The sequence below is a fragment of the Trachurus trachurus genome (genome assembly GCF_905171665.1).
Source record: "Trachurus trachurus genome assembly, chromosome: 15".
Classification (NCBI taxonomy): domain Eukaryota; kingdom Metazoa; phylum Chordata; class Actinopteri; order Carangiformes; family Carangidae; genus Trachurus; species Trachurus trachurus.
The window spans coordinates 5,008,841-5,035,740 of NC_139906.1; the positions used below are offsets into that span (position 1 = coordinate 5,008,841).

The 26,900-nt window shown below is 41.1% G+C and overlaps 1 protein-coding gene across 1 annotated transcript in view; it reads left to right on the top strand.

Moving 5' to 3' along the window:
* Positions 1 to 1,363: 1,363 nt before the first annotated feature.
* plcb1 (phospholipase C beta 1) overlaps positions 1,364 to 26,900 on the top strand; it is a gene marked incomplete at both ends in the record, with an annotated part of 37,998 nt that continues 12,461 nt past the window's right edge. The window contains 21 exons of the mRNA XM_083988321.1: positions 1,364 to 1,462; positions 4,852 to 4,929; positions 6,383 to 6,451; positions 7,753 to 7,893; positions 8,059 to 8,138; positions 9,340 to 9,393; positions 11,506 to 11,581; positions 11,933 to 12,033; positions 13,305 to 13,468; positions 14,386 to 14,532; positions 16,546 to 16,703; positions 18,966 to 19,048; positions 19,171 to 19,255; positions 19,360 to 19,525; positions 21,225 to 21,280; positions 22,858 to 22,954; positions 23,545 to 23,629; positions 23,910 to 24,034; positions 24,806 to 24,960; positions 25,802 to 25,969; positions 26,050 to 26,149. Coding sequence (XP_083844447.1) covers positions 1,364 to 1,462; positions 4,852 to 4,929; positions 6,383 to 6,451; positions 7,753 to 7,893; positions 8,059 to 8,138; positions 9,340 to 9,393; positions 11,506 to 11,581; positions 11,933 to 12,033; positions 13,305 to 13,468; positions 14,386 to 14,532; positions 16,546 to 16,703; positions 18,966 to 19,048; positions 19,171 to 19,255; positions 19,360 to 19,525; positions 21,225 to 21,280; positions 22,858 to 22,954; positions 23,545 to 23,629; positions 23,910 to 24,034; positions 24,806 to 24,960; positions 25,802 to 25,969; positions 26,050 to 26,149 — 2,287 coding nt within the window. The remainder of the gene's footprint in view (positions 1,463 to 4,851; positions 4,930 to 6,382; positions 6,452 to 7,752; positions 7,894 to 8,058; positions 8,139 to 9,339; positions 9,394 to 11,505; positions 11,582 to 11,932; positions 12,034 to 13,304; positions 13,469 to 14,385; positions 14,533 to 16,545; positions 16,704 to 18,965; positions 19,049 to 19,170; positions 19,256 to 19,359; positions 19,526 to 21,224; positions 21,281 to 22,857; positions 22,955 to 23,544; positions 23,630 to 23,909; positions 24,035 to 24,805; positions 24,961 to 25,801; positions 25,970 to 26,049; positions 26,150 to 26,900) is intronic.

Sequence of the window (26,900 nt, forward strand, 5' to 3'; positions counted from 1 at the left end):
AAATCATGATCATCAATGATCAATGCTGTAATTATGTCCAATAAGTCTTGATGAGGTGAATGCATCATTAACTGGCTTCCCCTGAGTAAGTATTATATATAACCATCTAATGATCTTCCATCCATGAATGTTCCTGTTTTTTACGCTTTAAATCACATAATAATTTCACATTAAAGCACAACATACTCATACAGTAGTAGTGTACATTTTATTGGACTCTATTTGACGTGTGCACACATGCAGCAGCAGCAGCAGCAGAGATGCAACCAGTGAGCGCTGCAAACTGACTATACAACGACTATTCATGTGGCAGAAATCTGATTTGTTGATGCTGCTGAATCAGAATCAGTGGTTTCAGCTCCTCTAAAGATGTAAAGATGTTAAACCGTGAACTCGACGACTCTCCTGTGACCTCAGCATCCGTTCACCATGACGACACTCGTCATCTTCTCTGTCGGCAGGTTAACGACAGTCGCATCCCAGCGCTGTAGCGTCTGCTGTCCACATACTTTTGTCAACGTAGTGTAAATTCATAAAGTGGCCTTATTTGACCGGTTTGATTCACTCTTCACCAACTCGCCCACTCCCTTCCCTTTTCTCTCCCACTTGCTCTTTATTCTCTCTCTCCATCCCTCCCCCTCCCTCTCTCTTTCTCTCTCCGCTTTACTCTCCTTCCTCTTCTTCACTTCTCATTTCTCTCCATCTCTCCCACTCTCTTTCTTTCTCTCTACCTCTGCCCGTCGCTCCCGCTCTCTCCCTCTCTCCCTCTCCCTCTCTTATCCCTCCCCCATCTGTGGGAAGCTGCCATTGTGCGCATGTCGCCGATGAGTCAATTTGTGGAGGCAGTGCACGCACACACACACACACTTAACACACACACACACACACACACACACACGTATCCTGTCTCCCACGAAGGCATCTGTTTTAGTCTGTCTCTCTGTGAGATGCAGCACCAACAGAGAAGAGAGGGGGAGATGAGCAGAGGGAGGAGGGAGGAAGAGGAAGAGGAGAAGAAGAAGAGGGAGGGTTAAGAAGAGAAAGAGGAGAGAGGAAGGAGACGTAGCAGAGTGAGAGAGAAGAGGAGAGGAGAGAGTGGAAGAAGGACTGATATCAGAAAGAGTGAAACAGACAGAGAGGGAGAGAAGACAAGACAGAAGACAGGAGGAAGAGGAAGAAGAGGAGGAGGAGGAGGATGTTGCTGCTGCAGCCGAGCATCTCCGCCTCACTTCTGTGGAGTTTGGGACTCGGACATGACAGAGATGCAGCATCCAAGTGCAGTGTGTGAAGCCTGAGTGTGTGAGTGTGTGTGTGTGTGTGTAACAGAGAGTGTGTGTGTGTGTGTGTTAATGTGTGTGAAGCCATGGCGAGCGCTCAGCCTGGCGTCCATGCTCTGAAACTCCAGACTCCCTCCGTCTCTCACACGCTGAGGAAAGGAAGCAACTTCATGAAATGGGACGAGGTAAGAAACACAAGCACCAAAACCAAAACACCTGTTTGTTTGACATGTCATCTTTTATATTTTGTATTTCTCCTTGTTTCCATATAAATATAATATTAAATATATAGAGAGATACATAAATATAATCTAGCAATGTAAGGAAACGATGATCATCATGTTGAATCCGATCCAGTTGAATTGAAATGGAGTGAGATAAAGAAGAGGAGGATGGAGAGGAGGAGGAGGAGGAGATGTGCCATGTTGTCAGATGTGTTTACTATTCATTTGTTGATTGAGCTTTGGCAGCGAGAACCTGTGGATGAGACGCCAGCAACACACACACACACACACACACAGGAGAGTGACAACGCGTGTGTTTATGTGTGTGTGTGTGTGCGAATGTGTGCAAATGTGAGATCCCATTGTGGTCAGTTCCTCTGTTGCCACCTGTTGGTATGTAACCACATTAGTATGCAGCATTTACTGTGGTGGTGTGTGTGTGTTTATATGTGTGTGTGTGCTTTAATAACGTGTTGCTATAAAAGATGCACACATGCACACAACTCCTCCAGTGTGTCACCGTCAAGCACATAATTGTAGGTATTTGCGGAGCTCAGTATGTGTGTGTGTGTGTGTGTATGTGTATGTGTGTGTGTGTGTGTTGGTATGCCGAAGTACAGAGCTCTGACAATGAGAAACGTGCTGTCCGGTTGCCATGGTAACTGGCATGGTTACCACCACCTAAACAGATCTGATGTGTGTGTGTATATGTGTGTGTGTGTGTGTGTGTGGAAAAATGGATGTTTGGCTGTGTGTGTGTGTGTGTGTGAATCAATGTATTGAGATATATAATATAATGAATCATACTTAATTAATCCGATATACAGTTGAATCCATTCAGTGTGTGTGTGTGCGTGTGTATGTGACGTTATTTGAATAACACGTAGAGCTGAGCTTTATGAAAAATAGAATCGGTTGCCATGCCAACGAGTGACAACCAGGGATCTGGTTAACCATCTTCTTCTGAGCTTTTCTGAATTTTTCTGAATCTTTTTTTTTTTATTCCTCTGAACATCAGCGTCACCGTGACGACATCAGCAGCTGCTCCAACGTAACGAATCCATGACCTTTAACAAACAAAGGAATGTATAAAGAACTTTGTAAAGCACAGATATAGGTATGAATATTATGGGATGGTGGACAGAAGAGATGCTGCCAGTGTTAAAAAAAAAAAGGAAAAAAGCAGGTCACCAAATGTGTCTCTGACCTTTCTGTGTCTAATTTCTAAATGACCCTAAACTTAATTGGAAAAACTCAAGGCTGCAACACAACGGCCCTCGGCCCCCAGACCCCCAAGGGCCCCCCCCAAAAAAATGACTTGGGTCCACATATTCTGAGGTGTTGTAGGTTTCACAGTTGCACCACTGAAGTAACGGATGTGGTCTGGTCTGATCTCAGCTGTGTGTCAATATCTAATCTCAGGACAATAACTCTTTTAATTTATCTTCAGCTAATTAGTCTCAGAGTCGTGTTTTATGAGATTCCCCCACTGTGTCAAATTAACATTTACTACATCACAGCAGGACTGTGAGGCTTCGACTACCAATTCTTTTCTCTTTTTTTTCTTTTTTAATTGTTATGACAATCTTCTCTTTATTGTTCACAATCAGGAAGTGACTAATTATGAATCAATTATCATAATCTTTCACTGATTATTGTCACTTGACTTAATGTGTCATTCACAGTTTTATTACTACTTTATGTATGAGTGTGTATGTATGATCTGTATTTGTTAATATATTTATTATTAGCTACTCTATTATCACGGTTTCATTATCGGTGCTAATAGAGAGAAAAGAAACAGAAATGCAAATGGTCAAATGATACAGCGTTTGTAACTTCCTCAGAAGGAAATACTTGTGCTAATCAAATTGCATGTGTAAGATCTTTATCTTACCTAGTTCAATAACGATCTTTTCACTGGATGTATAAACTGAGGTGAAACAACTTGACATTTCAACTTCTTTGTTGTAGTTTTAACATGTTGACATTCATAGATTCATCAGCTGTGGTGTTCCTCAGGGCTCCATCTTGGGTCCCGCTTTATTCTCTATCTGCACTTTCTCTGACTCTAGACAGTTTAAGATGCTGAATACGAGGTTTTTCTATCACATAACACAACTTTGACTTAAGATATGTAACATTTTACAGTTGAACAAAGCTTGTTTAACAACACAACTGTGCTTTTGTCTTTAGTTTAGGGAAACATCACTCTGCAACTCAAGATGCAAAAGATTCAAGATTTTATAATTTCATTTGAAGAATCAAATGTTTCAATTCGAGTTTATTTAATGTTTTATAATATAATATATCTGCTGTGTGCACCTCATAGCCAGTAGGATTACACATGTCAACAAAGAGCATACATGACATACATATCTAGTACATTGGTTTTTATGGTTTGTTTTTTAAGCAGCAGTCTTCAGCTGCTCGTCGGTCACATGAACTCGTCCTCTGAATCACACATCACATTTCATACGACGAGCAGAGACTTTGCAAACAGCTGCACTGTTCGGTTCCACCTGGAGCCAATTAGAAACTGTCGTGGTGGGTTGCTACGGCAACAGGGACAATAGTTGGATGTTGTGACAACTTCACAGAACATTAATCTGAAGCGTGGAGGAGTTATACTGCGTCCATTGTGTTTCCCTGTTTTAATGAGCCCATACAGAGGCGTTTGCTGATTCTGGACACTGACAACAACTGAAATATAATAAAAGTGTGTTTTTTTTATATAAATATATATACTATATATACACACACACACAGCTACTTAAAGCAAATTTAATCATGAGAAAGTATCAAAACTGTGTCACTCGTAGTGATGATGAACCTACAGAGAGTTATTACCTGAATCGGCAGCTCCCATCGGCTTAACACAGCTTTACAGTTTCAGCTCATTATTTAGTCGTCTGTCCTCCGACGTTACTGCTCTGGTTCACTCTCATGCTTTATTTTCTAGAAACAGCTCAACAAAACCACCAACCATCCACCATCAAGCACAGCAGCAAACAAACAAACAGCATTCAGATAGAGAGCAGCTGGTGAACACTGTGCAGGATTTAGACAGATTTCCCTCAGGAGATCAAAACCAGAGCTAAAACAGCTGAAGCTTTGACGTGTGCTGCTGATGGTTGTCATATCAAGTTAAACCAATTATGATATACTAGTGTCTTTACTATTTATACCTGCTGCCTCACAATGGAAAAAGCATCAGTTATGCCATTGGTTAGCATTGACCTGTTGCATTGTGGGAGGAGAATTTTCATTTTTATGGAGGAAATTGTTTTCTGATTACCGGTATATACTTTTTCTGACTAGTCACCGGTTTTTCTTCTGTTTCTCTTCAGGATCTTTCCACCGTTACTCCAGTGACTCTCTACGTGGATCCACATGGATTTTACCTCTACTGGAACGAACAAAACAAGGTTGACTACTGTACACACCATACACATACATGTGCATGAACCATCTTGAATCTAAAGTTTACTTATCAGATGAACAACACATTTAGTTACATACTAAACAAAATAGGTTTTATTAATCTATAAAGTCCTCTTTACTTAATGGGGGAGCTTACATCAGTCCGACTGCCCAAAAGTCCGACGGCTCATTTCTCCGAATACCCATTCGACAGTGAGTGTTAAGGTTAGGTTTAGGGTAAGGTTAAGGGTTAGGGCTACTTTGTCGGAGAAATGGGTAGTCGGACAGACGTCATGCGCCCTACTTAACGCACCAACTTTAGCAAAATCTAAATTTTAAAAGACGTTGGTGTCAACTGTTTCTACTAACTAGGCTACAAGAGCCATAGTCAGTACAGTCCATTGCAACAGTTTGTTTTTGTTTTGTTGGCAACACCTGATACAGCTGCTAAGTGCTTATAGTTATGCTAGTGCTACCTGTCAGTAGTAAAACAGAGCTACGCATGTTATACTAACTCCAACACCAAGTTGAGCAGATTTCTTAATTTGTGTGTATCAGCTGCCATGTCAAAAATACATTTAATCTTGATGCAAAAAAAACAACTAACCAAGTCAGTATCTTACATATGTTATTATATAGTTAGCCAAATGTGTGGTGTTTCTCATGCTAACCTGAAATTAGTGTTTTCATGCAATTTACTTATTTTCTTTTCTTTTCTTTTAAACTGACATACACTTGAGAAATTTAAAACTGCAAGAAATTCATAGTGTCCTTATTTTGACAAAGTAAATCAAAAGTTATTCTGTGATCCCAGATCCCAAAAAAACTTAAAACTGCAACAACTCTCCATGTTGTTTCTTATTGATCATTTCAAAACATAAAACACACCATCAGAAAGATGATATCCTGTGGAAAGAGGCTGCTCCAATGTTGGAACGAAGAAATTATATCAAGTTTGTGTATTACAGGTAATCAAATATGATTTAATTGGATGAACTGTTAAGAGTTACAGTACCATATTTCACACATCAGAGCTGATGCCGCTTTTCAATGTGTGCACCATGTAAATTCCTTTTTCACAAATAACACTATACAGTATGCTGTACATAGCTATGTGCAGTACTCTTCCTGACCTTGAACATGACATATGCATTTAAATGCTGTCAAACAAAGGAGCAGCATATGCATTAAATATGTGCTGGATGATGTGAGCTCTGTAACTGCTTGTGCAATATGACGAGAGGCTACAGGAACAACTTTGAATAGGAGCGGCACACTGAGGCTTATAGACAGCATGTAATCATTGATTGTCACAAACCCACACGCTCACTTTCTCCGTCTCTCTGGGGTGGCCTTAAATCCTTAGCAGGAAACAGGATGAAGCACTTACCTGCCAGATGACAGCTGACTCTGTGTGTGTGTCTGTGTGTGTGTGTGTTGATTGTATGTTTCCATTAGGACACAGAGCTGTTGGATCTGACCCTGGTGAAAGATGTCAGAACGGGGAGAAGCACCAAGACACCGAAGGTATCGTCACCTCAGCTTCACCTTTGTGTTGTTAGGTCCATGTGATCTCCTTCCTACATCACCTTCGTCCTCCTCCTCCTCCTCCTCCTCCTCCCCTCACCCACTGCATCGCACTGACCTTTCACTGACCTATTGTTTACTCTGTGCTTGAACCATCCCTGCCAGCCTCTGTGTTTTTATTCTTCCACTATGAGTTGTTGTGTCCTGTCTTTCTACCACTTTGTGTACGCTGTTTAAAAACCACTATAAAAACAAAAGATTTTGATGTGCATTTTAAATCTTATCCTTATTATTAACATCACTCTGCTACCTGATGAGTTTAAATCAGCATCACCAGAGCTGCTGCTTCACAGCTCTCCAATAATCTCCTCGTTTACCTGTGCATCTGTTTCGTCAGGCAGAAAGTTAAGTTTATACTATTACTGTATGTGAGGAGGGAATTAAACTTATAAAGTAAAATAAAAAAAGATGATCAGACTGTATGAATATTATTGGAGGGATCAGTTTTAATTCCAGTGACAGAAAGAATCACATTTGTTGGAATTAGGTCGACTAATAAAAGTGATACAGACTCACATTCATATTAACGTGATGATGTCAAATTGGAGCATTTACAATGTGAGAGGCAGTGTGAGTTTAGATACTAATCATAATAATTTTATTTATAAAGCACTTATCAAAACAATGTTACAAAGTGCTTTACAAGACAATAAATTAAATAACAAGGTACGATAAAAACAACAAAGATTGTAGCAACCAAATAAAACAGAACAAAGCAAAAACAATCGAAGTACAATGTAATGATTGCAAAACGATGAAAATGATGCCACAATGCAGCAGATACATAAAGTCACATGAGCTCTGGATTTTTTTATTTTTTTCTGCACATTCATGCCTAAATGTATATTTTGCAGTGAGAAAGATCAGCAGCTTCCATCCTGCAACTTGTGGCCAGTTTTAAAATTATGGTTTCAGCCGGAAGGACAGGAAAATGCAACATGAATCAAAACTATTGAACTGTCTTTGCAAAAACTACCGGTCTCTTAGCTCAGCCTGGATGAAAGTTTATAGTTTTTATGAATGTGGAAAAAACAGATTCTCTCTCCTTTGAATCATCAGCAGTTTCTCTTTTAAACATGTTTTTATCTTCCTCTAATGTAACATCAGATGATAGATAAACAGTATCATGAGACACATCGTCCTCCATCTCTCTCCTCCACTCGCCTCACCTCAGCTCACCTGTGAGCCTGCAGCAGCATCCACAGCTCTCACTCGCTCTCTCTCTCTGTGTCGTCCAATAGGAGGCCAAGCTGCGGGAGCTGCTGGACGTGGGGAACCTGGTCGGTCGTCTGGAGAACCGCATGGTTACCGTGGTTACGGCCTCAGACCTCGCCAACGTCAACCTGCTCATCTTCATCGCCACGCAGGAGGACGAGGCCAAGGTGAGTGAGGCCAGACTCAGGGACTGAAGAGGATGATGAGGATGAGGATGAGGATGATGATGATGATGATGATGATGATGATGATGATGATGATGATGATGATGATGATGATGATGATGATGGAGATGAGGATGATGATGATGATGACGATGATGATGTCACCAGGTGTGGTGCGAGGAGCTGTTTTCTCTGTCTTCCAACCTGCTGAGCCACAATCTGAACAGAGACAGCACTCTGCTCAAAGCGTGAGTACACACACACACACACATCACAAAATTAAAAACTAATGTGGCCGACAGTTTAAAGGTATAGTTCAATAATTTGGCAAATTAGCCCATTGCCATAATCCCTATAGTAATAGCAGTAGGTTCGTTACCTTTAATTGTCAGTGCAAGCGTTGTTTTAGAGGGAAATACAGAGACTGCTTGCTGAAAAACTGTCCCTGAAGGCAACGCGCATCAGCGGTTTTGCATGAATTTACCTCTAAAAACAACTCTGTCTGGTAACGTTGTGTTATTATCTCATAGTGTGGTGAACGTGCAGGTCACAACTTGTCCACCAGAGCGTTTTGGAGTTGTTGGATTGTGTATTTGATGAGTTTGATGAGAGAAACCAGGAAATCCCATGAGCCTCTGGAGCGTAGCTCTGAGCAGCTCACGGCTCTGCTCCACTGTTCTAAAAATAGCTTGCACCGACAATTAAAGGTAACGAACCTACTGCTATGACTATAGGGATTATGGCAATGGGCCAATTTGCCAAAATGTTGAACTATCCCTTTAAATGAGGTGAAATGAAGACAAATCTACAACTCTAGATTATTTGAGATTTAGATTTAGAGAGTCAGAAGAAGTGGACACCTGTGTGAATATATGTCTTTAATAATTATTTAATTGTCATTAAAACACTAAATTTAGCACTTATATGTTTCTTTATCTTTCTTAGTGTCAGGAAAAAAGACCAAATCCAAATGAGCATCATGGTTTAGGATTAAGAGACGATATTCAGACAAATTATATCAACTATATCCGGATGTGAGTTTGTCTCAGATCGCAGGTTACAAAGTTGTTTGCAGCTCTTCACTTCAGTGATGATGTTTTCAAGGTTGAAAATTAACTCAAAAAGCAGAAAAACATAGGAAACTTTGGCTGCTCTGTTTGGATTGAACATCTGAGGCTTTGATGATTTAGTTTCCTTTTGTTTTGAGGCTTTGTGACCAGATGATGCAGATGTTTGTGACACGATAACAATGACAGAATCATTTCCGACTAAATCTTTTTTTTTTATATATTACCTCACAGCAGGTCAGAAATGTTTTTGCAGCTGAGGATTCCTCAGACCTTCACCAAGTTTTCTTGTAGTTTGTTCAGTAGATTTTTAAGGGAAAATCAATGAAGGTTCTGATCGTTGATTGATAATTTCTTAAATTCTTGTATCTCTGTGTTTCAGGTACGTGAAGCTGACCCTGCAGCCGAACGCAGAGGGGAGAATCCCCGTCAAGAAGTGAGTCACCGATCATCGTCATCATTTACTGTCCCTTTAGTGTTTAATCAATGAATCTGTCTGAAAGTTAACTTTGAGGCACGTGTCTGAGTCGACGGCTGAGGATGTGATGTGTCAAAAAATAGCCTGGCGAAATCTGCAGAGACTCGCACAAACTTAAACTTTGCTCTTTCCTGTCCCTCGCTTCCAAAAATAAACTTAATTCCATGTGCACTTGGGAAAGCAAAAACAGGGACAGGATTCATGGAGGTGCTTAATTCAGCTCTGACCTGGTAATCAACCGCTGCCGGAGCATGAGACGGAGAATACAGTTAAGATGGAGAGATGTGTTTTACAGGCAAACCAGGAGCAGAATTAAGGTCACTGCATTTATCTTGGAAGGCAAAGGAAAGGAGAGGGTTTGAAGAAACACACTCGTATTATTTAAAGGTCCCATTTCTTATTAACATGTCTTGTTTGATTATTGATCAAGTCTGGATTCTTTATAAATACTGTGAAAGGATCAAGGCCACAGAGAGATGCACACAGCCTTTATTTAGAAAATGAATAAAACCCAGTGATCAGGACTTCCTGTAACTTTGTGATGTCACAACAAAGCAGTCACCAAGCCCTGCCCACTTGCAGGATTTTGTTTCTCTGAGTGTTTTATCCTGGAATCTGCTTTATTATTTGAATAGACTCTATGCCGAGGGTCACATGACCAAACCGGAAAACGGGTAACTCCACTTCCGCTTAGATTCTGACAAGCACAACGCGCGGTAAAAACGAATCAAACCCACTTCATTTTTCCACGATTTTGTTGTTGCTCTTCCCAGGATGGCACAACAACTTTTTTATTCACGATGCCTGCAGGAATTACCCAATCTGAGCATGTCCGACGTCCATTGAATTATATCTAAAGCTCCTACCACGAAAATGGACAAGCTTAATGTTAATAGTTGTGCTAATACTAACTCTCGCTGTCTGTAACTTACTGCCAGGTTATAGACTACTTGTTCCCTGCAAATTCTCACGATTGATTACTGGCTGTGTTAATCTGTTTTTATGAGCCTGTCATCGGTTCACTGCTATTCCAACATGGAAATAAACATTTAAGACTTCCACTGCTTATTTTCCTCATATGTAATGTAGCATAATGTAAAAAAACATCTTGTGGACATGGTAAAAAGGTTAAAAGCTCTAAAAAATGCCTTCTCTATATTTAGGAATGAAATATGAAGTTTATTCAACAATGTCCATTGTTAACATGAAAAAAACATTTAATATACAACTTGTAACCTCCTTGTATGACGTCGGTCTGAAGGAAGTGCCGGCTGCAGACGGTGGTGCTCTTTTTTATTATTACGTTTTTTCTTTTAATATTGTGAATCCACTTCTTTCTTTGGTCCACATAGGTCATTCAGGAACACAGCAAAAGCTGTGGTTGCTAGCACTTCACCTTCTTTTCCCTGTCTTTACTCAACATTTTTCAAACATAAAACATAAAAGCGATAAAAAACATTATACATTACATACAACATAAAAGAGACTATAACGTTATAACTACCTGTAGCAAAAGAACGCGTAGAAGTAGCTGGCTGTGGTCTGTTTGATTTGTTTTTACCGCGCGTTGTGCTTGTCAGAATCTAAGCGGAAGTGGAGTTACCCGTTTTCCGGTTTGGTCATGTGACCCTCGGCATAGAGCATATTAGAGATGAAAGAGTGAGATGCAGCCTTGAAATAGGTTTCAAAAACACAAAATTATTAGATAGCTCAGAAAACAGTCAGCCAATCAGAAGAGAGGCCTCACATCCTCCTCTCTTCTGATTGGCTGACACCGACATGAAGCTGAGGGAGGAGATGGGTAAACTACTCTGAGATGGCTTTTGGTTCTTTAAACTAGAAATATCTTTTCTTCTTCAAAGGAGAAGAGTCAAATCTTTAAGTTCTGGTTTCGCATTTGGGTTGAGTCACGGAAGAAGTTAAATCTGTGGTGTTTAATTAAAAGCGGGGGAGGGAGGTATTGTATTTTAAGAAGTTAAAGTGTACTGTAGGTTCGGGGTGGGTGACATGTTGTGGTTAAGGATGAGCTGATAATGGTGCGATGTCGTCGTCATTGTCTGTCTGTTGCAGCATCGTCCGACTCTTTTCATCCGACCGCAAGAAAGTGGAGAACGCCCTGGAGAGCTGCCGGCTGCCCTACGGACGGGTAAATTATCACTAGTAGCTCTAAAGTCAACAGCACATGTAAGACACACGCAGTCTTTTTCAGTTTGATCCCTGCTTTTTTTCTTCCTCCTCTTCTTCTTTTTTTGACCTCTTTTGCCTTTTTGTCCAGACTGATTCACGAGTAAAACCAGCTCAGATGTGGGTCATCATTTTTTTTTTTTTAATCTGAGATGCAAAGAGTCGGATTCATGTTGAATTGAATTTTTTTCTGCAACCTCAGAAAGATTTTTGAAACTTCTAGTAGGAGGAGGAGGAGGAGGAAGGTGCTGCAGGCGAACAGGATGCTGTTGTCTTTAAGTTAATATCCATGTCTTTTCTATATATTCAACAGGGCGACGGCATCAAACTGGAGGACTTCACGCCGGAGGTTTACCGGAGCTTTCTGGACAGTCTGTGTCCTCGTCCTGAGCTGCCCAACATCTTCAAACTGCAGTGAGTGGAAAAACCTGAACCGGACCTACGAGCTGCGATAAGCTCAGAGACTGTTTATTATATATTATTATTATTATTAATGCTGGAGAAGCTGCTGTTGCTCCACAAAATTAGATTTATTTTTTAGAAGTGTGTTGTTACAGTATTTGCTCGGGGCCAATTTCTTTGATATGTGAAGAATGATAAATAACGATTCATCTCGTGTCCCACTTGTGCACAGAAGAGGATCAGAGAGAGGATGTTAGTGTGTTAAGAAAAGTCTTCAATCTATTATGTTCAGCAAATTCAAAGCCAGGCTGGAGGTGATGATTATAGTTGTTATTACTCATTAATCAGTGGGTGAGTTTGTAAAATCGGACAATAAGGACAAATATATACCACAAAAGAGAGCTCCTGTTTTCATATTCTTATGCTTAATATTATATATATTATATATATTATATTTAACAGCAGGTTTATGCTTCTCAACTTGACAGGACTAGTCAATATTATAGTCTATATAAGAGAACTCAATATAAAACTGTCAGAAGTTGAAGTGATTCTCATATTATGTCACTGCAAAAGATGTTGATACTTTAAAGGGATAGTTCAACATTTTGGCAAATTAGCCCATTGCCATATTCCCTATAGTCATAGCAGTAGGTTCGTTACCTTTAATTGTCGGTGCAAGCTATTTTTAGAACGGCGGAGCAGAGCCGCGAGCTGCTCAGAGCTACGCTACGGAGGCTCATTGGATTTCTCGGTTTCCCTCATCAAACTCATCAAATACACAATCCAACAACTCCAAAACGCTCTGGTGGACAAGTTGTGACCTGCATATTCACCACGCTGTGAGATAATAACACAACGTTACCAGACAGAGTTGTTTTAGAGGGAAATTCAGAGACTGTTTGCTGAAAAACTGTCCCTGAAGGCAACGTGCATCAGCGGTTTTGCATGAATTTCCCTCTAAAACAACTCTGTGTGGTAACGTTGTGTTATTATCTCATAGCGTGGTGAATGTGCAGGTCACAACTTGTCCACCAGAGCGTTGTGGAGTTGTTGGGTTGTGTATTTGATGAGTTTGATGAGGGAAACCAAGAAATCCCATGAGCCTCCGTAGCGTAGCTCTGAGCACCTCGCGGCTCTGCTCTGCCGTTCTAAAAATAACTTGCACCGACAATTAAAGGTAACGCACCTACTGCTAAGACTATAGGTAAAATGTTGAACTATCCCTTTAACGCCCTAAAGTGAGGATCTGACCCGTGTGACCTCTGACCTCTGCTCTGTAGAGGAGGGAAGGACGGCGCCATGAGCGTCGACCAGATGACGGAGTTCATCAACAACAAGCAGAGAGACCCGCGGCTCAACGAGATCCTGTACCCGCCGCTCCGTCCTGCGCAGACACACACCGCGATGGAGAGGTACCAGCACGACCAGGCGCTGCTCAAACAAGGTGCACACACACAGAGACACACACACACTCATGTACGTGCACATGTCGGTCCTCAAATCCTCCTGTAACCGTCCCACACACCCACAGAGAGTAAACTGCTAAAATAAGAAGCTCGGCTCTTCACATTCGTGTCGGATCCTGCAGGAAGAAAACTTGGCAGCGGCTTCAAATCCTCCACCAACAACAACTTTTGTAGGAATCTTTATTTTTTCCATCTGTGATAACAAAAAAAAAACCAAGCAAACCACTGACCTACATAAAAAAAGACTTGCTTCTGTTTCTTCTTGATTCTGAAAACGTCTTACCTGACTTGTATTTGCATCAAATCGAATTTAGGAACAGTTTTATAGTGTTAATTCAGATATTTTTATAATAGAAAATAATCCACAATATTTTATAAGAGTTTGAAATGAACCTTCACCTCATTGTAAACAAGTGATAAGAAGATAAACCTCCTCAGTTTTGTTCAGTTGTTTTAAAATGATCTATAATATTTATATTAAGGAGCAAAAACAGGAAGTTATATCTGCACGTCTAAGAGCTCGTGTTAAGAAGACAAAATGTAATAATCTCCAAAAGGCTGAAAGGATCTTTGTGTTTTGTTTTTTTAATAGTTTAAAAAACCATCCAGACGATTTACAGCTTCATAAAATATTAAAACAAAGAAAACACATTATATTAAGTAGATTTAGACTTTATGACAAACTCTGTGTTTTTGTTCCTTTAACCTGTTTTTATGGGGAAGTCTTTCTTACTTTAATAATGTTTTGTTGTGTTTAATTTGATTTCATTCCGTATTTTGCTGTTTTCTTCTATTGTTCTATATTGAATTTTGAGCTTGTGCATCACCACCGTGGGCGACGGACGGACGGAGTTTGAAATGAGCTTGACGATGACGGACACTTTGACCTCTGCAGGTCAGATCTCCGTGCAGGCGTTCTCCAGCTACCTGTCCAGCGACGAGAACGGAGTCATTCCTCCAGAGAAACTGGACCAGTCTGAAGACATGAGCTTCCCGCTGTCGCACTACTTCATCAAGTCATCGCACAACACCTACCTGACAGGTACACACACACACACACACACACACATATACTATATATACTGTGCATTAACAGATTAATGCCTGCTGAGCTATAGGCTGAGGCACTTTGTGTGGAAACAGGAAGCTGATCAACAACATCAGCCTGGAGGAGTTTCCAGCTGTGAGGGGGCGGCGGCTGAATTAGCTCCGTCTGGATTTCACTGCTCCGCTGTTTATTCATTCACCTCACAGCTGAAAACCAGCAGCAGAGAAATCACAACATGACAGTTTAATGCTGTGAACAAAAAGCTGCACACACTTAACACAGAGCCGGGCCAACAACACCGCAACCTCACATACAGCGAGCGAATGAAACAAAAGTCTCGCGCAAAGGTGTCCTGATATGCAGCGGGACGATTTTGTCGCAAGTATATTCTATTGGTTCAGAATCCAAACCAATGAAATTATCGAGGGACAGCGCTATTTTGAGATTCCTGGCATTTAGTTGCCATTTTTCAACTCAACTCAAAAGTACTTCATTATTCCGTTAGGAACTTCGTTGCGGAAAGACATCAAAAGTGCAGGTGCAAAACAACGATCCACACATACATACCACAGCCATACCCAACACAACAATAATACACATTCCTACAACCACACATAAGTGCAAGTACTCGCAGCAAAGGTTAAAAACAAAGGACACATACAAGGATAAAAATTAGTTAAAAACAGGTTAATTAAAAAAGGAAAAAGTTATGGTGGGAGTTAAGTGTTTAGAAGTCGGATTGAGGTGGGAATGAAACTGGATGATGCTCTCTTTGTCCGGAGTGGGAGTGACCTGTATCTGCGTGCTGATGGTAGTAGGCTGTAGTTGCTGTGTAGTGTGTGTGTTGTGTCTGTGGCAATCTGTGTGCCTTTTTTCTTGACCTGAGTATTGTAGATGTTGATGAGTGGCTCTTGTTCCTGACCTATGATTTTATTGCTGAGTTTGACTATTTTGTTTAGACTGTTTCGGTGGGTGATGCTGAGTGAACCAAACCAGGCTGTGATGTTGAATGTGAGGATGGATTCGATGAAACATTTATAGAAACATCTTGGAGTATTTGTTTTATTTTTTATTCCTCTCATATTCTCCTCTCTCTGCTAACTAGCTTGTCAACAGGAAGCAGCCTGTACTTTTCAACCAATAAGAACCATTTAGGGGCGGGACACGGCCGCAAAATGTCGTCCAGATAGAGACAGAGCGAGCAAGTTTTTCAGGGTTGAGCGACATCGCTGGACAGAGCGATATTGCTCGCGACCACTAGGGGGCCCAAAAAGCAATTAACTTTTTAATGCGTAACTTCTGCCGACCCCTTTCTGCGTAATTGCAAAAATCTTTAATGTTGTTGTTTGACTTCACATTGTTGTTGCAGTTTATTTCAAACCAAAAATAAATAAAAAACAGATGATATGTTAACAGTTTGTTACTTTTAGTTGGCCCCTATGACATTCAGTATCCCACTCAGTACTATATCACTTTGAAAATTAAGTCTAAATCAACCCCAAGCTGCACATTTAGCTGAATTTGCGACCATTTGGGATTAAAAACCATAGATGGGTAAAAACATGTCAGGCTAGGATGGTGATTGATAATGACAGATCAAGGCAAGGCAAGGCATCTTTATTTATATAGCGCATTTCATACCAAGGCAACTCAATGTGCTTGACATAAAGACAAAACATCTAAAAAGAACAGCATAAAACTGCATAAAAACAATTTAAAAAAAAAAAAAAAAAAAATTAAACATTAAAAGCAAGAGCAAAGAAGAATAAAAAAACTAAACTTGGCAGTAATAGGGGGGGCCCAATATAAAATTGTGCTTAGGGCCCCATAGAGACTTGGGCCGGCCCTGCACTTACACACACTGAGAAATATTGTATTTTCCCAGAGTCTTCAGGATGTGTGTTGTGTGTTAACGGTGTTGTGTGTTGTGGTGGTGGTGTGTGTGTGTGTGTGTGTGTGTGTGTGTGTGTGTGTGTGTGTGTGTGTGTGTGTGTGTGTGTGTCTCAGCCGGTCAGCTGGCAGGAAGCTCCTCGGTGGAGATGTACCGGCAGGTTCTCCTGGCCGGGTGTCGCTGCGTGGAGCTGGACGTGTGGAAGGGAAGAACGGCCGAGGAGGAGCCGGTCATCACGCACGGCTTCACCATGACCTCAGAGATCCCCTTCAAGGTGAGTCATCATAAATGTGTCGTAAATCTGAACTTAGTCTCATTGTGTTTGTCATTGTTTTAGATCAGATGTTGTTCTCTGATTTCCAGATGTTTTTAAGTTGTTTATAAAATCCCACGTCCTGTTTATGAATCCCGACATGACATCACTCCTCTCTTCCTTCATGAAGCCGTTGTCAAAGGTCTAGTGAGACAAATATGGTGACATTTCAGTTTCAGTTTGGTTTATTTGAAAGGCACAATGCACATTAATAAACATTGTATAAAAAACACACATGTAAATGCACTCAAATTAGCTTAAAAAGTTGGTTTTCATCGATTGTCCCTTTGCCAGTTTATACAAGGCAACCTTTAAAAAAAACAACAATGGAATAAAATATTGTATTGTTTTTTATGATACCAGCTGATGCTCTAGTGCTTGCATTAGAAACTTTCCTGATCTACTGCTGCTTCATTCAGGAAACATTCTATAGTTGAGACGTGAGACTGATTTGAAGAACGTGTAGAATAAAAAGCTTGTGGTGGAAAATGTTACAAATCTTCCACACAGCACAGAAACAGCAGCCGGTACAATCTAAGAATCACCTCGTCGGGCTTTCTCAGGTTGGACAGTAGCAATAAAGTTTGGCAAACATTTAAAACAAAAGGAACATTTCTTTATTTCTAAACCTTCAAACATTAAAGGATCATAGGGCAGGATTAATGAGAACGGCCAGTGACGTGACGGCCGCTGCGCGTAACTACAGCAACCAGCGAAGCCACCGGCACGGGAGCGCGCACAGACTTTTCACTGTTTACTTTACTCTTTACAGTCTTTCCTATCTGGGGGGGGAGGGGGGGGGGGGTTATTTTACTGTAGGTTCTCTCTCTCTCTCTCTCTCTCTCTCTCTGACAGACAGACAGACACACACACACACACACACACCTCTTCACTGTGCTGCAGCAGGGGGCTGCTTGTCTGTTCCTCTGAGCTCCTCTGCATGGATCTGTATGGGCTCCTACAGGCCGGTACTGAGAATTAACGCGCCGGGTCCGGGTGTCGGACCGCATCTGTCAGGGTCCGCGATCCCATGCAAACCAATCAACACCGGACATATTCATGATTTCATAAAAATAAAATAAAAACGGACGCGTCGCGGACACGCCGGCCAGGACGTGAAAAGTGGACGTGTCCGGGCAAAAGAGGACGTTTGTCCACCTGCCTGATAACGTTATTAAAGTTATAACGTCGTCTTTTAACCGCTAGCTGCGGCTAACGGCTAATAATAAGACAGTAGTGTGATGAGGGAGAGGGTGTGTAAGTTAGTGACCTGCCTGCTGCTGTGTGCGTGTGTGAAGGGAGGGGGAGAGAGAGTGGGGGGGGGGGGGGGGGGGGTTAACAGGGCTTTCAGTTGTGCTGGGTCGTTTGCTGGCAGTAACAGTAATTTGGATCCACCGTGGTTCAGAGCGATTGATATAACGGGGAGTGTCACCACTCTGTTACTATATCAGTCGCTCTGCCGCGGTTGCCCTCTTCATGTCTCCGTTCCATTGATCCATTCGAAGGCAGTCGTGGACGCGCTGACGTCAGGTCCGCCGGCCAGGGCGCGAAATTCACCCCCTGAATTGCAGCGCATTTTGCAGCACAGACCCCGGTCAGAGCAACGGAGAGATACGCGGGTGGGCTCGTTCTTTTTGGTTTTGAACGCTTCCTCACCCATTATTATTTAAAAAACGTAAAACGCATGGGTATTTTCTCACAAATCCTGCCCAAATCCTGCCCTATGATCCTTTAACCTCAGATCTTTATTCAATTTAACTAAAAAAAAAGCAGGAATCACAATGTGAGGTAGAGAAGAAAAGTTGCGATTGGTTTTACCACTGTGACGAACACGATATATCTTCTATTGAATTTTTCGAAATAAGAGACAATTCATTCCTCTGACTCAGAGCTCTGTTTCACAGGAATGAGTCAAAAAATATTTGAGTTAAGTTGTGTAAATGTCTCAAAAAAAAAAAGAACTTCTCAATATTAATTATACTGTTTTGTTGTTTTATCTTTTTCTGAAGCACTTTGTTTTTCATTGAGAATAGTGCTTTATAAATAAAGAATATTATTATAATGATGTACTTATGGGTATCTTGAAAGGCGCTATATAAATCAGCGTTACAATGATTATAATTATTATTTACTCCAGTTAATTATCCCACCTGTAAAACAGCGACAGGTTCGTTTCATTCTCCAGTTTTCAGTCTTGTCGTCGTTTCGTCTCTTGTTTGACAGGAAGTGATCGAAGCCATCGCAGAGTGTGCGTTCAAGACGTCACCGTTCCCCGTCATCCTGTCCTTCGAAAACCACGTGGACTCGTGAGTCAATGTTGATTGAGCTTTTTTTTATTATCATTTATTGTTATTTCATTATTGTTATTATTACCACAGAGTGAGATGTTTAATAAATTACAATAATTACATGTTCATCCACCTGTCAGTTTGAAGCAGCAGGCGAAAATGGCCGAATACTGTCGATCCATTTTTGGAGATGCGTTGTTGATCGACCCTCTGGACAAATACCCTGTAAGATCACACACACACACACACACACACACACAATATATCTTATGTTACACTATAGTTTAGATGTTAATGTATATTGTGTGTGTGTGTGTGTGTGTGTGTAGCTGGAGTCGGGCGTCCCTCTGCCCAGTCCTCAGGAGCTCATGGGTAAAATCCTCATCAAGAACAAGAAATCCCACAAACCCCCCAACAACACCGACACCAAGAGACTGACGGACCAACCTGCCAATCAGAGCAACGAGCCATTGTCTCCTAGCAACAACACAGGAGGTAAGACACAAAGACAAAAGCAGGTTTTTCGCTCTTCTTTTCTTTTTTTTTTCTTACCCAGAAATCCACATGAATCACGTTTCAGCTGTGACACAAAAAAACACAGACGATAAACCAGGAGCTTCAGTGTTTTTGTTTTCTCATGCGTCGCCTGCAAATCAGCTCCATGTCGGACGGACCCAAAACAGAACAGCTGGACCTGCATTTGTATTTCACAATTCACAATTTTTAAGATTTCATTACGTGCAGCACTAATTCAGAATCAGCATAAACTCTTCATGTCCATCAATATAGACTTCTGCACAGTATAATGCAAGTTTATAATATAAATGCATAAATGCAAAAAAAACAAAGAGAGCTGACCTTGATTTTGTTCCTTTTTTTCATAGATACCAGTTCTAAACCATAATAGTGAAGAATTAATTTGTAATTTGTTTTAGAAAAACTCTCATAATACAGTTTATTTTATACATTCAGAGTCACAACAGTTGGACCTGCAAGATTCTGCATCATAGTAAAGAATCAATATCTGCCTCTGTTAGAAATGATAAGATGAGATAAGACTTTTTATTGATTATTGAAATTTACAGCAGCAGAAGTAGAAGTAGAAAAGCAAAGATAACAATTTTTAACAGTATAAAAATAATTAACAGTATAATTTTTGACAGTAAAAAATAAAAGTTAAAGGTTGCTTCAGGAAGCATCAGATGAACACAGGAGTCACCATCAGTCAGAGGCTCAGGTCCACGAAAACGAAACAACTGTCACTTCACCAGCTATTGATAAAATATCAATACAACACTTAAGGATTTTTCATCTACAGAGTTTTTTTTTGTACATAGCACAATGTGAATACAATTACATTGATAAAGAATACGATTTGTGTGACATACAACCCCTTAACCAAAAATAAATCTATAAAAACAAACAAAAACAACCTAAGAACTTTTTTTTTCTGTTTCATATGGTAGTAGAGGATTAAAGCATTAGTACTGTTGTGTTAACTACCGTTCAGACGTTTGAACCCCTTCAGCCACATTTTAGGAGATAACAACACGTCACCTTTAAAAGTGGAGCTACACTCTGAATACAGGACTCATTAGACTCATTAGAGGATCGGACGCCCCTCATGACTCGGTGTTAATTTCCATCCTGACTCGGCCGTAGTGACGCCTCCTCCTCCTCCTCCTCGTCTCCGTCCTCGTCGTTGGGGACGTGTCACTAAGGAGCGCGACCTCCCTGAAGAGGTCGTCGGCTCCGAGCTGCAGCAATTAAAACAGCAGCAGAGCAGGGGGACGTTCAGGATCCCCGCTGACACACCTGCTGTGTCCCGACACACACACACACACACACACACACACACACACACTGACTGTGACCCTGTGAATCACTGCACACATTTGAGTTTTTTATGAATGAACATTGATTATTGGTTCATTTGTGATGAATGTCTCCACATCTCCACAAGTTTTCCTTCTTACTGATTTAAAGGAGAATTCTGGTAATTTTTTTGCTCCCCCAACACTGGGTGACCATCAGGACAACGATTTAGGGGTCAAAACTGACCGGAATTCTCCTTTAAATTAAAAAAAAAAACCCAGATTGTTTTCATATTTCAAAAAGAAGAAGGAGGAGGAGGAGGAGGGATGAAGAGCTGATGAGGATGAAGACTTGTGTGTGTAACTTTAATTTCTAACAGAGATGGAGGCTGAGAGTGAGGAAGATGATGATGATGACGATGATGATGGTAAAAAGGTCAGTGGTGGCGTCGCACGGAGCCGAGGGGCCGTCGCTCGCTCTCACCGCTGTCGCATCGACATTCCTACACGTCTGTTGACCAAAACGTTGTTTATTCCATTGTGGTGTTGTTGTTTATCCTTTTTGCCATTGTCACTGTAACGTTGTTATTGACTCTTGTTGTTGTTGTTGCTCTGCTTTTTGTCGTCATGACGCTTTGTTTTCGCTGAAGCTGCTCAGTTCCCTCCTTGTCGTTGTTGTCGTCCTGTTTTATTTTCCTGTGTGTCCACAGTCGGCCTGTGAGCTACGATCCACTCACTGTTTGACTAGTTTTTATTAAGTTTATCTCCACAAAGAGGAGGAGGAGGAGGAGGAGGAGGAAGATGTTCAACCTAGTAAAACAAGAAAACATCCAAACTGTTGATGAAAATAAGAAAATGAAGAAAAAAAATCACAATTCATGAAGAATTGGACCCAAACAACAGAGAAACTTAATTTTGGGCTGTTTACTCCTGTTATTGTTGTTGTTGTGTTCTTATTATGACTCTGTGTGTCAGTTGCTGCTGTTGCTGTTGTCGCCTTAAAGGAATAGTTCACAAAACAATTAAATTCATCCTTGTGCTGATGAATACTCCAGAGTAGTTTTTTATTCCTCAAAGTGCATCTGGAGACCCGGGAGGCCAACGAAAACTTTATATGAGAGTCAATAGGGCCCGACACAAAAATGTCCATAAGGGGCGGTGCGAGGCGCAGTGGTTAGAGCGGCCGCCCCATGTAGAGGCTACAGTCCTCAACGCAGGCGTCCCCAGTTCGAATCCCGCGCCGGGCGGACCTTTCCTGCATGTCATTCCCCCTCTCTCTGCCTCCCCCTTTCCTGTCTATCTCACTATGTACTATCACATAAAAGGCGAAAAAGCCAAAAAAATATACTTAAAAAAAAAAAAACGTCCATAAAACTACACAAAAACCATTTAATATTCCTCCACACTGCTCGTCCACTGCAATCCAAGTGTCCTGAAGGGAGATAGTCCAGAGTTTACTGGAAACGACCTCATTTAGGACATTTTTACAGCCTAAACAGTCAGTCCTGTATTTAATTTGCCTGGGGACGTGACCGGACTTGCCTCAATTAAATTACGTTGTTTCGAGCAAACTCTGGACTATCTCCCTTCAGGACACTTGGATTGCAGTGGACGAGCAGTGTGGAGGAATATTAAATGGTTTTTGTGTAGTTTTATGGACGTTTTTGTGTCGGGCCCTATTGACTCTCATATAAAGTTTTCATTGGACTACGAACCGGCCTCCCGGGTCTCCAGATGCACTTTGAGGAATAAAAAACTACTCTGGAGTATTCATCAGCATGAGGGTGTTGTCTATAATGACCGAATTTCACTTTCTGGTGAACTATTCCTTTACTAGACTGTATCTAAAGTGTGTGTTGTTGAATCTGTCGCCTCAGCGCATGATTCATCCATGACAGCGTTGAATCCTTGACTCTGAGTCTGAGTCTAAGTGTGTGTGTGTGTGTGTGTGTGTGTGTGTGTGTGTGTGTGTGTGTGTGTGTGTGTGTGTGTGTGTGTGTGTGTGTGTTTCAGGGCTCGGCTGAGCGCGAGGCCGTGGCCACAGAGGAAATGTCCACTCTGGTCAACTACGTCCAACCGACCAAGTTCAACTCCTTCGAAGCATCAAAGAGTAAGAAAAGGCACAGTCATACTGACTATTGAGACTTTTTTCTTTTTTTCCAACTCTAAATTAATCATTTTTAAGATTTTCTTTGAATGCAGCACAAATTCAGAATAAGAAAACAATTCATTTCCATTAATTCAGACGTCTGTGCAGTGTAACAGGAGCTTATATCACATAAATTAAAAAAAAAAACTAGTTGACTTTGATTTTATTCTGTTTTTTTAATAAATAAAAGCTGTAAATCACCAATAATGAAGATTTATTCACCTCAGAAAACAGTTTGAGTCGTTCTCACAGTGATTTAATGTTTCTGCTTTTATCTGTTGATGAGTTTTTGTTTTGTTTGTTCTCCGGAGCAGAGTTGAAGATAATGAGTAGAAAATAGAAAAACCAATGTTGTGATGAGTCATTTTGACCTTTAAGGATGATAATAATACTGATAAACTTTATTTAAAGCACGTTTCTTAACAAAGTTTAAAGCTGCTTGTACAACTGAAAATAAAATAAGATAAATTAAACACAAGTTGTGCAAAGTTTATGGAACTGTTATCTAGAGAAGTTATTGTGTGCGTGCGTGTGTGTGTGTGTGTGTTTAGAGGCGGCCCGCTGTTACAACATGTCGTCTTTCGTGGAGACCAAAGCGCTGGAGCAACTCACAAAGTCGCCAGTGGAGTTTGTGGAGTATCCTTGGCAACGGTTGCCACAGCTACCCCACCATGGCAACAGCCTCTTCTTCCAGTTCTTCATCTTCTTCTTCTTTTGATGTTTCTTTTTTCTTCAGAAAATCTCAGTCACTAAGCAACTTTTAATATTAATGTGCCTCCACAGAGAAGCAGCAGCAGCAGCAGCAGAGAGATAATACGACTCACATTAACATGTATGATGTGATGTTTGTGATATTTTAAACACTTTTCTTCGTCATGACGTCGTCTAACTGTGTCCTTAACTCAGCGTCACTCAGATACAATAAATCCCAGCTCAGCCGTATCTACCCGAAGGGAACCAGAGTCGACTCGTCCAACTACATGCCTCAGCTCTTCTGGAACGCCGGCTGTCAGCTGGTGGCGCTCAACTACCAGACCATCGGTGAAATAACATTTAACATGATTATTTCTAGATTATCTGGATTATTTAAGTACATTTTTATTCTAAATAGTAAATCCTGATTATTTTCAGTCAGTTTGGTTTTACCTCATAACCTCAAAACCCTTGTATCTGCTCTAGCGTTGAGTCATTTAAAGGGATAGTTCAACATTTTGGAAAATTGGCCCATTGTCATAATCCCAATAGTCATAGCAGTAGGTTTGTTACCTTTAATTGTCGGTGCAAGCTATTAATAAGATAGATAATAATGGAGCTTTAAGAGACATAATCTTTTTAGAGGTAAATTCATGCAAAACCGCTGATGCATGTTTCCGTCGGGGAGAGTTTTTCATCAAGCAGTCTCTGCATTTACCTCTAAAACAACTCTGTCTGGTAACGTCGTGTTATTATCTCATAGCGTGGTGAATGTGCAGGTCACAACTTGTCCACCAGAGCGTTTTGGAGTTGTTGGATTGTGTATTTGATGAGTTTGATGAGGGAAACCAAGAAATCCCATGAGCCTCCGTAGCGTAGCTCTGAGCAGCTCACGGCTCTGCTCCGCCATTCTAAAAACAGCTTGCACCAACAATTAAAGGTGACAAACCTACTGCTATGACTATAGGGATTTTGCCAATGGGCCAATTTGCCAAAATGTTGAACTATCCCTTTAAGACCATCTTGAACAAAATGTGCATAATTTAGCTTCTCCTACTACTTTGCAGCAGCATCTTTACCTGCAGTTTTTGTGACGCTGTCGGCTTTTGTTCCTCTCAGATTTGTCCATGCAGCTCAACCTCTTCGTGTTCGAGTACAACGGGCGCAGCGGCTACAGGCTGAAGCCGGAGTTCATGAGACGACCGGACAAACACTTTGACCCCTTCACAGAAAACACAGTGGACGGCATCGTGGCCAACACGCTCTCTGTGAAGGTGCCGACTGTGAATCCTGGTGAAACCTGGGAGCGTTGTGTCGCTACGAGTTGTAAATGTTAAAAAATCCTGCATGAAGAGGGGTCAGGAAAAATGTGTTAAAGGGACAGTTCACCCAAAATTGAAATTTCACTCATTATCTACTCTCCCTCATGGCGACTAAGGGCTGGGAGAAGTTTCAGAGTCCTCCGTGGCTTCTCTGACTTACAGGGGGTCTCGGCGCAACAGTGCATGTCGCAAATGGATACCAACTGTCTTCGTAACAAAAAGACACACCAAAAAACATCCAAATACCTCCATGCTGCTCGTATGTAATGTCCGTCTTGTAATGCGAAATTGTCCCTAAAAAAATTAAATAAGTCTATATTTCAAGCTTGTTTGTAGCGGAAGCTCCTCTTCCCAATTGGATGAACCAGGGTCCGTCCTCTTCCCGGTTCGAGAAGCTTCCACTACAAAACAAGCTTGAAATATAGACTTATTTAATTTTTTTCGGAACAATTTTGCATTTCGGGGCTTCAATACAAGACGGACATTACATACGAGCAGCATGGAGGTATTTGGATGTTTTTTGGTGTGTCTTTTTGTTACGAAGACAGTTGGTATCCATTTGCAACCGTTATATGGACATGCACTGCTACGTGCTATGTGCTATATAAATAAAGTTGATTGATTAATTGATTATGCCGAGACCCCCTGTAACTCAGAGAAGTCACGGAGGACTCTGAAACTTCTCCCAGCCCTTAGTCGACATGAGGGGGAGTAGATAATGAGTGAAATTTCAATTTTGGGTGAACTATCCCTTTAAAGTGTTAATGTATTTATTTGGTTGTGTGTGTCCCAGGTGATTTCGGGTCAGTTCCTGACGGAGCGGCGGGTGGGCGTGTACGTGGAGGTGGAGATGTTTGGACTTCCTGCCGACACCCGGAGGAAGGCGCTGAAGACCAAGACGTCTCAGAACAACAACGCCATCAACCCGGTGTGGGACGAGGAGCCCATCGTCTTCAAAAAGGTGACATGTTTAAGAACAGGAGGGAGGAGTCACATGACATCACATGACATGACGTCACTGACCCACCTGTTTGCTCTCAGGTGATTCTTCCCACTCTGGCGTCTCTGAGAATCGCTGCTTTTGAGGAAGGAGGGAAGTTCATAGGTCATCGGATCATCCCGGTGTCGGCCGTCAGACCAGGTGATGAGTTCATTTATCAATCCCAGAGGGCAATTCTGTTCGGCAGTCCACCAAGAACAATAATACAAGCTCATCCACAACAACACATCAATACAAACTCAACAATACAGACTCATCCACATTCGTACATATGCACAGGTGCCAGTTTGTATTTACAATGTCAGTGGAAGCAAAAGATGACATTTGTCTCCCGTTTGGCCTTCCAGCGTGTAAAAAAAATCAAAAATCAAAAATAAATAGATCAATAAATAAATAATCAAAAATAAAGATAACATTTTTTATTTCCACAAGCTTGGGTCTAGATTTAAGAGTCTGATAGCAGACGGGATGAATGATCTGGAGTAACGGTTGGTTTTCCGTAGTGGAGCTTTAAGACGGCGCCCTGAGGGCATCAGCACAAATTCAGATGACAGGATATGGTCATGCTGATTATCTCTTTTAACCTGAACTAAATATAATATGTATGTCCTATGTTAAAAAAATCACTATCACTATTTCACTGCTGTTTTTCTGTTATTCATTCATAACCTTTATTTAAACTCGGAGATATATTGAGGAGCAACCTCATTTACAATATTACAATTTTCCTTTATGATTTTCAAATAAAACAGTAAAACAGAGCAACAACAAAAAAATGCACATTTCTTATTATTATTATCAAATACATCCCTGATTTGTAAAATTAATATGAACATATTTCTTTTTCCTGTTGTAATTCATGTCTGTGTTGACTGTGAATCCTCTGACAGAC